The following is an 11,235-nucleotide window of genomic DNA, read 5'->3' on the forward strand; positions in this document are numbered from 1 at the left end:
AAGATGGTTTACTGGACATACACTGAGACAGGATCCTACCAGTGTCTGTAACATCGCACTAACATGGGACCATAAGGAAAAGGAAATCGACCGAAAACAACATGGCGCCGCACTGTAGAAAGGAGGGGGTAGATATTGGATGGTTGTCATGAAATGCAACAAGAACAGACAGCAAAGGCCAGTAGGAATGAGTGGAGACTCTCTGTGTGTAGGACATCAAGAAAGATCTAATTATACATGATGTCATAAGTTACATCATTATTACTATTTGGATTTTACTCCACCTACCTCACTTCACAAGTTTGACTGGAGCTTTTCTGTCTTTTGTGAGAAATGTCACCAGGTCTGGATTGAATGCTCGGATCACAGTCACCTTCTTGGTCAATCAAAACAGGAAGTTGGCCCCAAGTATAGCCCTCGGCACATTGGAGGACTCGTTCGGTTGTAGTTTCATCATGGATACCACAAAGTCAGATCTCAATGTCTGAGAAATCTTTTCAGACCGCTTTTAGTACCCATCATCAAAGCGTTACATTTGAATTGAAAATAAGAACCAAGCAACAAATTCCCGACTTATTTTTTTCTGTTAAACTGAAATAGGTGTATTGAGCACCAAGAACAATATATACATGTATATATATTGAGTTAATACAATGCTTACTAATAATATAGTTGATTGAATTCTGTAGTTTTACGTCCCTTGCAAGATCATTACAGCCATAAAACGTCAGCATAATACGAAGAAGGCTTCAAATGTAAACAATTACTTATCACCTAGGGCAGTTGAGCAGGGAGTATTCTTTACCATGTCAACGACGAATTGAAGCATGCTGAGTGACATTACAAAACTTGATACGATTTCTCGTATGTTTGTTTTCATATAACCTTTGCAAAAAAAAAAAAAAAATTAAGTTATAGGAACCAACGGAAATTGAAGACATTTATTAGCTTTCAACACTAAGCATTCAAAAATTTGAATGTTTGTACCTAAAAGGGTATGCAAGATTAACAAATTACCAAATACTAGTACTTTTATCTACAAATATGAAATATTTTTATAGCTATAAACTCTTATTAAGAAAAGAAAAAAATGATCTAGGTATACAATATGTAATTTCTTATGCAGAGCTCTCCTTATCCAAGGGGTTAAATAGTGTAGAAATGACAACGAGGACACTCCATGAATAGCAACGTCCTGACCGTAGGTTTATCTATTGTTGAACTGTCCCATAAAGTCCTCTCTGTCCATTTGCTGTGTATCAGTTCTTCATTATGTTGTTGAAATATTTGATCACAATTTGTTTTTATATTACATTTTATGGGGCAGGCGCAGCCAGTGAATTGTTCCACAATGCAGATTTCGAGAGCACTTCCTTTTCCGGTAATTGGGTGGCTATTGATTGTACCATGACTTCCCGAACAGATGATAAATATCATGGAACGCGCAGTGTCATGGTCTCTCATAGGCGAGTAAAATGTCACATTTCTTCCTCGTTTCCTGTTTTTGTGGTTGTTGCTTTGCTTCTTGTCATGCCTTTGTTTTGATGTGATACTGAATCATTCAACACAGTTACGTTATAGAGATAAAAATAAATATTCAAATTATTTCTTTCTGTATCATTATGTTCAGATTCTAAATCTGCATGAGAATTAGGCCTACTTCTTTATGTATAAATCTGTTTGATGTTGCAGGCATCATACGTGGTCGGCTGTCCGACAGACATTTCATGTCACTCCAGGGAAGAATTACGTGGTTAAAATGTACTTCAAGCTCCTTAACCTTCCCTCTGGACACGCTTATGCCGAAGTCAAACTGAACGTGGCACTTACTGTTAACGGTATTCAGCAACCGAATCTTACAAAAAGAAAGTTAATATATCCAAAGACATTTGGATAAAACGGCGTTAATTCATTACTATAATGAAAATATTTTTTGACGAAATGAGTGACAATAAAATACTCTTTTTAATGTTCAATTGATTATCAATTTTCGTATTTTTTTCTATTTATAAAAATCATATTATCTGACATATCATTAAGGTAGTCCTAAGTACTTTGGGCTGGCAAAACTTCCGATGCAGCAGTTGAAATTTGGATGGACGGAAATAAGTGGCGATTTCCATGCCCAGAATGGTTTGTTTATATTGAATATCATAAAATTCCCTTTGATTTTACCATTTAAAAATGGGTATTTGGGCTAACGTCTAACTATTTCTCATTTCATTCAGGAGCCACAGACGCTGGTATATACATAGAAATACCAGACATATCTGTCAATTACCTGGTGGACTTTGCCAGTGCCCAGGAGCTACCTCATAATTCTCACTGGAAGTCAGATGCCCAAAATAGAATTAACAACATCCGAAAGGCTCCTGTCTCATTCAAGTGAGTCAAATGTTTGCTTCACTATGTCATGATACGTCATTAATGATGCAATATTGCTCCATTACAGAGTAGAGGAGAGGTCTGTTCTGAACTTTTGTCCCATACTGGGGTTTTGAAAGTCGGCACAAATGGTTAACTTATTTATCACGTAGTTACCAGGTTATCGACATTGTACAATAATTTAAAAGTAATTTTTTTAAATAAAAATATAAAGTGAAATCTACCTCCCTTGTTGATTTCAATCTGATTAAATTTTCAAACTTGTCGTTCTTCTTCGTACTTAGTATAAAGAATAAGATAATTAATCATTGCATTTAATTGCAGAAAAATATATCTTTTTAGAAGAAGCATAACAATTCACACACACAAAAAAAACATGTCAGTATATTTTCTTTATAACAACTATCTGGGAGACTTATATTATCGTTTTACTAACAGCGTAATAGTTTGCTTGATGGGGCGTGCTAAAATTTTGAATGCTGAGTGAAATATATTGAGATAACGAACAGTATTCAAGCTCAAAAGTCCATTAAACATTACAAAATAGGTGCAGAGCAAACACGGACCTTCAAAACATCAGAGGTGGGATCAGGTGCCATGGAGGAGTGAGCATCCCCTGCCGACCGGTCACACCCGCCGTGTGCTCCTTGTCATGATCGGGAAATGACGGAAAAATCCGTCGACGATTCAGTGTGTAAATAATGGCCTAACAATTAGTATGAAAAACGTCAGTCAGCATTTGACTCAATGATGGAGTTTTAAATACATGTACATATAAGAAAATTGGTAAGGCTGTTGTACTATATATAGCTATCAAAATCATCATTATAGGAAGTAAAACTTGCTTTGTCTGTCCACGTGTAGTTGTTGTTTACTGCATACTCGTCAACAATGATTCAACACGATTGGTCAGTGATATTGCTGGGTTCTGTGTTTTATACGCAAAGTATTATTGATTCCATTGAAATCAAACAATCAATCGATGAGTAATATAATATTCAGCATACAAAATTTTAGCATGCTCCATCAAGCAAACTGTCACGCTGTTAGAAAAACGATAATAAATGAATGAAAAATAAATAATGAAGAAATTCTCCCTGGTTTAGTCAACCCTCTTGTGTACACAACAATACAAGGAACCTTTTGTGTACATAACAACAGTGGAAGCAATCTATATGCCATTCCTACAAATCGGCAATTTATTGATCGTTTTTCACACTTGAGTTACCTTGCCTTAAAACACAACATCGTGCAAACCAATTAATGACAATTTAATTTTTTTTTATTATGTAATTAAATTTTTTCATAGATTATACTCTATATTGAGCATTTCACGTACCTATAAATCTACCTATCAAATGTTTTTTTTTTACCATATGTGCAACTTGAAAAATTAGTTGAAAGGCCTACCTCATAGAAGGTATGACTGTTGCCAGCATCATAGGAAAGTGAACACTTTCCTACAATGATGACAATTAGTATTTCCCCTATGATGAGAATAATACACTTTATGGTTTTATTTACATCCTATTCACTGTTTTTTCTCTGTAAAGTCGTTTTTCAAATAATAGAATTTTTAGCCCGATCCTATAAGCTGTAGCAACTAGCAGACAGGAGAATAATTCGTACGTTCAGGTAGGACCAAAGGTCACAGGCAAATGGCTCTTCATTTTGAGGTGTAATAATATACTTTACGAACTTCAAACATTAGAGGCGCAAAAGTTAGATTCATCAATATCAATACGGAGACCGGAGGTCACGTATTATTTTTTTTAAATTGGAAATCACTGGTCATCATTATAGAGACCAGAGGTCACCTAATATGTGTGTATGCTTTTATTATTTTGATGAAAAGTGGTTTAGTTGCGAATTTGATCGCGAAAATACCACGAATATCAGTGCTCCACGTAAAGTCTGCAACACAGTAAAATTTCAAATGATGGAGAACCCTGTATACTATATTCTTACGGAGACAGGTAATCAATATCAATAACCAAAGGTTACCTTGAGTGGTGTGTCCTATTGGAGGTCACAAGGTCATATTACGAGTTTGTTATATATTGTACAGAGACTAAGGGTTACCAATGTTTTATATCGATACGGGGACCAGCGGTCATCATTAAGGAGACCAGAGGTCACCTAATATGTTTTATCAATATGGACACCACACGTCATCAATTCATAGACCAGAGGCCAGCTTATGTTTCCTTACAGAAACAGACAGAGACCAAAGACGGTTATTCTTTAAAAAATACATTTTCCGTATAATGTTTGTAAAAGCTTCACACATTCTACTTCTACTTTTGCGGAAATAATTGACTATCTTTTGTAGCGGAGTAAACAGCTTTGATATCTTTGAATGATAAGGTGTCCTGGGGTCCTTTTTATAAAGAAAATTTCCACAAACGTTTCACAAAAACATGTTTATGAACAATAAGTTTAAAATAACTTTCAACGCTCACTCTGGAATCGAGGATATTACAACTCATTGTGCTGTGTGTCAATTGTATTCATACGCAAAATTAAAGAACACGATCAAATGCGTGTGACACAATGTACTATCATTCCAATAACAGCGTGTCATTATGCTTGATCGAGCGTGCTAAAGTTTCACATGTTGATTAATATATAACTCATCGATTGCATGTTTTATTTCAATGAAAAGAATACAATATTGCATATGAAACAGAACCCAATAATACATTTAATACTGCCAGCAATGGGCTTTGACTGACCACGTGTTGCTCTTATTACAAATGCCGTACTCGTAAATAACCATTCGATGCGATTGGTCAACTTGTAAATTTACTTACATTGTCAATGGTCATTTGCAAAATTGATTTGTTAAAACATTCTGATTGTACATACAAGTACTCTGAAGTAGATATTAAAAGGATGCTTGAGTTTCTGATTGACAATATCTATGTGGTTTTTGGAGACCGATCATGACAAAGGAGCAGGCGGCGGATGTGACCATTCGGCAGGGGATACTCACTACTCAATGGAACCTGACCCCACTTCTGATGTTTTAGAGGTCCATGTTTGCTCTGCTCCCGATTTGAATTGTTTTAATGGACTTTGAGCTTAATACTGTTCGTTATCTCCATATTTCAGCATTATCAATGTATTGCTGGGTTCTCTGTTTTATATGCAAAGTAGTATTCATCTCATTGAAATCAAACATCCAATCTATGAGAAATATGGTAATCAACATTTGAAACTTTCGCACGCATGATCAAATAAAGTGACACGCTGTTATTGGAATGATAATATTTATAGTTGATATGACGTACTGTGGAATTTGTAAGGTAATAGAGAGGAAATATTTTATGCATTATATATCATTTATGCATGTTTTTCATTGTAGTACATAAATGAAAGGAAGAAGACATGATGTAGAGTGTTCATAAAACGACAAAAACTTGCTGAAAAAAATAATTCCTTCTCTACCTTTATTGGGCATTGTACTTTTGTGCATATTTTATATGTTTTTTAATGACTTGATGAGTATATTAAAATTGATCAATCAATTTAAAATATGTAAACATTTCTTTAGACTGCCGCATGGAGTGAATGCACATGGGATTTCTATTGAGGTATATTTCAAGTTAAGAATTAACACAACTTGTATTGCAAAGAGGAATATAATATTTGGATAATAATTCAACATAATTTATTCTGTAGTAAAATTGCTTTGTAATTGGAACAATAAATGTCAATTATTTTTGTTCTCCTGAGTCGAAGGCTCAGGTGAGCTTTTCTAATCGAAAGGTGTGTGTATCGTTTGTAAACTTTTCACATCTTCGACTTCTTTTCAAGAATCACTTGACCAATTTCAACCAAACTTGCCAAAAACATCCTTGGGTAAAGGGAATTCAAGTTTGTAAAAATGAAGGGCCATGCTTTCTTTCATTCTTAAATAAGTGAAAATGTAATGACATCTCTTAAAGAACCAGTGGGCCAGAAAACATGAACTTTGTGTGAAAGCTTCACCATAGTGTAGATTCAGGTTTGTTTAGGACTCCCGGGGTAGGACAGGGCCACAATAAGCAATCAAAGTTGTACATAGGAATATGTAGGAAAATATCTTTAGAAATTTTCCTCTCAAAACAGGAAAGCCAAGACTAGTCATTTTTATAATCAGTCAGGATATCAAAGTTTTACATGGGAATATATTTGGAAAATCTTTTAAAAAAAATTCTCTATTGATCAGCAAAGCCATGGTGAGGCATATTGATATGCAAGCATCCTCAATTAGTTTAGATTCAAATTCGTTCAGATCAGGTCCTTCGAGAATAGGTTGAGACTACAATGAGGATCAGAGTTTTACAACGAGTACACGGGACGAAATCTTAACACACAGTTGCAAGATCACGCTAAATTTTTTTAATTACCAAAACATACCTAAGATCTGTGGATTTTTTTGAAAAAAAAAATAAACCGCAGATCTTATAATTGGAATTAAATCAACATTGGGATGCTTCAATATCAATGCAGCTTGAGGCGAAATCATTGATCCAAAATTTACATAATGCATGTGTACAGAAAAATAAATGTAATATTTCTTTGTCTTTGTTTAGCTCGTCCAAAAAATGGCGAAATTTCGCCCTTGGAAATGCTGTTGTAAAAATAACGTGTGACAGACTGACCGACAGATAGACAGACAGACAGACAGGCAGAAAAGAGACCTATTGTAGTTAGTCTTCTCCGTTTTCACCACTTGAGGACTAACTAAGATTACATAAAAAATATGCATTTAAATTTTTTGAAAATATTGTCTGATAACCAAGTATCAAGGGGTATTTTTCGATTTTCTCTAGTCAGTTTATTGGCATTAAAGATTTGTCTCTGTACCCGATTGCTCGGATTTTGTCACAATAATAGATGTAATATTTCTTTTCTTTGTTTAGTTGGTCCAAAAAAGGCGAAATTTCGCCTTTGGAACTGCTGTTGTTGCTACTTCCATGACAGACCCGTCTCAAAAGGGATATCAGGATTTCGTATATAATAACTTTGAATGGGCAGTCCTTGAAAACGCCCTGAAGTGGAGGCAAATGGAGTGGACAGAGGTAAAGGTCGCTTTATTACTTAAAGTATTTAGATTCCACAGTGGTCGTGGTTCAATTACTTTAGAGGGATGTATTTGGGATGGAATGAAAAAGATGGTGTGGTTTTATTACTTTATATATACATAATATATATACTTTATATATACATATGCTATATTAGGGTAGGGAGGACAGGTATAAAGTAAGTTCTATTACTTTATAAGGGTGTTTAGGGTTGAATAGACAGAGGTAGGCGAAGTTCAATTACTTTAAAGCGTTGTATTAAGGTGTAATGCACAGGCTGTCAGAATTTAGAAATAAAGACTGACGATTGTAAAGGAAAGTAAAACAACTTAATTGTTGGGATATTTGAACGTTGATTGCCTGCTTGGTTTATTCCGGGATCCCTGATTGTCAGCTATTATCTTCATGTTGATGATAAAGGTTTATTATTTTCAGAATCACGTTAATTTTGACAGACCGTTGAATGCTATTTCTGCACTGCAATCCCATGGGCAAGTATAACCTCTGGAATACCTAAATTCAAGCAGGTATGCGAACCATTAACATTCAAATAAATCTTTGTAAATATACAAAACTGTCCGTTACAGAATAAAAGTTCGGGGACACAATATGTTTTGGGACGTGGAACAATTTATTCCTCAGTGGCTGAAAGGAAAATCCCAAAATGATCTCTTGTCTTGTATGAAAGGTCACGTGAACCAAGTGATCTCAAGGACGAAGGGGAAGTAAGTTAAGAAGATTGTTTCAGCATCGTATTTTAATTTCTGTACAAAACTCAGTCATTGACATGAAAAATTCTATTTACATTATTGATAATGTTTATGTGTTTATGGATAACACGATTCTTTCCAAAAACAAAATTTTCTTCCATGCAATTGTGTTGTCATTTTGACAAACAAAAATTTCATATATTAGCAAGAGTCGATGTATTTTATTGGGTTGATATCATAAACATGGATCAGCGTAAACACACCCTGAATTCTAAAGCAACGTTGCTAAAACAACTTTATGTGGATTGCTCATGAACTTCGAATTCGTTTTCTTGTAAAAGGTTTAGAGATATTCCATATTGCTTGTATAGCAAATTTATATGCAAAAATGTATATAAAAAAGTGTATATTGTTGATAGGTTGGAACACTGGGATGTCAACAACGAGAATCTCCATGATGACTGGTTTGAACGTCACACACGTGACCCAGATATTACAGAGAAGATGTTCCAGTGGATCCACCAACAGGAGCCAAACGTAAAACTGTTCCTCAACGACTACGAAGTCATTAACCAGCCTTATGAAACTACGGTATGTTCTAATGCGTCTGTAAGGCAAGTTTTCAATCAGTTTACTTGTTTTGAATTTAAAAAAAAATATAATCTCTCATCTCCCTTCCCCCCAAAACAAAGATCAAATAAAAAAAAACAAAAAAACAAAAACAAAAACAAAACAAAACACTCCCCCCCCCCCAAAAAAAAAACAACAAAAAACAACAACAACAACAACAACAAAACAAAAACAAAACAAAACAACACCCTCCCCTCCCAAAAAAGAACCAAAACGAAAAAAAAAACCAAAAAAACAAACAAACAAACAAACAAACAACAAACAAACAAAAACAACAACAACCCCCCCCCCCCCAAAAAAAAAAAAAAACAAACAAAGCAAAATAAAACAAAAAATGTATATAAAGATCAAGCAAAAAATTTGAATGAAACACAGGGTTAAAAAAAAGTAAATTTCATAGAAACACACACATACATCAACTAAACTTACTTAATGTGCAGCTATATTGTGTTGCAGAGAGGGGAAATCAAAATACAAAATATCATGGACAATGTCGTTGTTTCTCTAGGCACTGCGAAATCAAGCAATACATCTTATTAAGGACGGCGTACCTGTTTACGGTCTTGGACTCCAAGGACATTTCTTTTCACACAACATTGACATGGATGTTCTGAAAGTAATCATTCTACAATATAAATTACTTATTGCCATTCATTTACCAAAGAGTAGCAATATTTGAATGAAGGCGATAAATAAAAGTTACAATGTGTGGCAGGAAAATGAAGTACGTGATTACTTAATTTGACTAACAAAATGTATAATATGCTTCGTACGATAAAGTAATACCACATATCTGACTTGAAGTATAGACTGGATACTGTAAAGTAACACTGCATATCTGACTTAAAGTATCGGCTGGATAAGCTTGCTGAGTCCGGGCTAAAACTGTGGATCACAGAACTGACCCTGTATGACACAGATAACAACAGGAAGGCCAGAAACCTAGAAAATCTCCTGACCTTGTTCTTCAGTCACCCGGCGGTAGAGGGCGTCTTATTCTGGGGATTCTGGGATAGACATATATGGCACACACAGGATGCACTATTTACCGGAGACAATATCACAGTATTTTGATATATTAATTTAATTTCAGTTAGAATGATTAGAATGATAAAAAAAATGGTCTTCATGCAACTTGATTTTAGTTTCAGAGTTTGATAATAAATTAGATACACTGAGTCACGGGACTTTAAATTGTTTTAGCCAAACGCAGCTGGACAGAAATACCTAGATCTTTTCCATAAAACATGGAAGACATACTTCGTTCACAATGTAAACCCTGGAAGTACAGTCAACACACATGCATTTTTAGGAGACTATCTACTGAACATAAAAAGAAATGGTCATCTTATTCACCAGGAAAATTTCAGCCTCGACAAATCAGGAAAAGATATAACTATTCACCTCACAAGTAAGATCAGATTTGTAGACAACCTGAAAGTTTAGACAATGCAGATTGAAACATTCCATAAAATATACATTCACTTTTCCAGTATATCATGGATATAAATTGACGTGTTCTTATGATACACTGAAACCTTAAGTTATATTGATACTTTTAAGGAACGATTTAGTTGTTGACATGTTTATCTCATAAGCAAAATTCTTGAAAGATTAATAAGAACTGTATGAATTGAAATAATGTCGAGACAATGTAAAAAAATTGTATTCAGGATTTTTGAATCCATTGATTTCAGATGACCACCATGGAGTTTCACAGATTGTGTTTGGATAATGAGCATAGTGTACATGTATATAGACTAATATTCTTGATAAATTAAACATCAAAAGTGTTCGTAAATTTTTTTTCCCAAGATAATTAAAGAAACAACGGATATGTCAATACGCTTTTCGTTTTACCCCCTGGATTTATGAGATTGATCGCTGTTTATCTTCACATTTTATATCAAAAGATATGTACCCTTCCATCATTTGTAGATCGACTGTTTTTCCTTTTTGGCGAACTCTGTGAGGGCAAAGGGATACTTTACCGCTAAAAACCAACAAATAGTGAAGCATGAAAAACACTAATTTCTCTGTTTCGACTAAGGAATTTGAAACATTTCAAAAAAGAGATTGCATTTTGCACAGACAAGTGAGGACATCTCGCCATAAAAGTCCATAATTGTCGAATGAAAAATATGTTCTTCCAGGATAAAAAGTTTATTTCAAGCTTCACTTGTTTGTGTCACAAGCTAAGCCTGGGAGTGATGTCGCTCGTCTGTCTGTTCTTCTTGATGTTTTTAAAACATAGGTAATCAAAGATTACAAAGCTCACTTCGACGAATGTTATTCATAAGTGAGTCGAATCTCAAACCATTTTTTTTTCTAGTTTGTGTGCATCCTTAGATCAATATCCATGCAATTTTTGATTTAAGTAGGACATACAGTTACTTCGGGAATGGACCTGCTCTAAACACTTTCACTTGTTCACTTAT

The 11,235-nt window shown here is 34.6% G+C and overlaps 1 protein-coding gene across 1 annotated transcript; it reads left to right on the plus strand.

Annotated features, from left to right (window-relative positions):
- Positions 1-1,261: 1,261 nt before the first annotated feature.
- LOC133175483 (anti-sigma-I factor RsgI6-like) lies at positions 1,262-10,592 on the plus strand. The gene is made up of 13 exons (XM_061310583.1): positions 1,262-1,466; positions 1,693-1,838; positions 2,041-2,133; positions 2,229-2,385; positions 5,942-5,981; positions 7,296-7,454; positions 7,893-7,948; positions 8,045-8,182; positions 8,587-8,758; positions 9,306-9,413; positions 9,647-9,862; positions 10,001-10,208; positions 10,495-10,592. The coding sequence occupies exons 1-13, from the start codon at positions 1,273-1,275 to the stop codon at positions 10,530-10,532; spliced, it is 1,725 nt and encodes a 574-aa protein (XP_061166567.1). The 5' UTR covers positions 1,262-1,272; the 3' UTR covers positions 10,533-10,592.
- The last annotated feature ends 643 nt before the right edge of the window (positions 10,593-11,235 follow it).

Source organism: Saccostrea echinata, unplaced genomic scaffold (assembly GCF_033153115.1).
Source record: "Saccostrea echinata isolate AGI-Se365-2 ecotype Australia unplaced genomic scaffold, CSIRO_AGI_Sech_v1 ptg000062l, whole genome shotgun sequence".
Classification (NCBI taxonomy): Eukaryota; Metazoa; Mollusca; class Bivalvia; order Ostreida; family Ostreidae; genus Saccostrea; species Saccostrea echinata.

What these genes read in the sequence shown, in the direction of transcription:
- LOC133175483 (XM_061310583.1), top strand. Translation starts at nt 1,273, where the DNA reads ATGTTGTTGAAATATTTGATCACAATTTGTTTTTATATTACATTTTAT. An exon ending in AGTGTCATGGTCTCTCATAG is followed by an intron (nt 1,467 to 1,692) that starts GCGAGTAAAATG and finishes TTGATGTTGCAG; the next exon opens with GCATCATACGTGGTCGGCTG. An exon ending in TCTGCACTGCAATCCCATGG is followed by an intron (nt 7,949 to 8,044) that starts GCAAGTATAACC and finishes TGTCCGTTACAG; the next exon opens with AATAAAAGTTCGGGGACACA.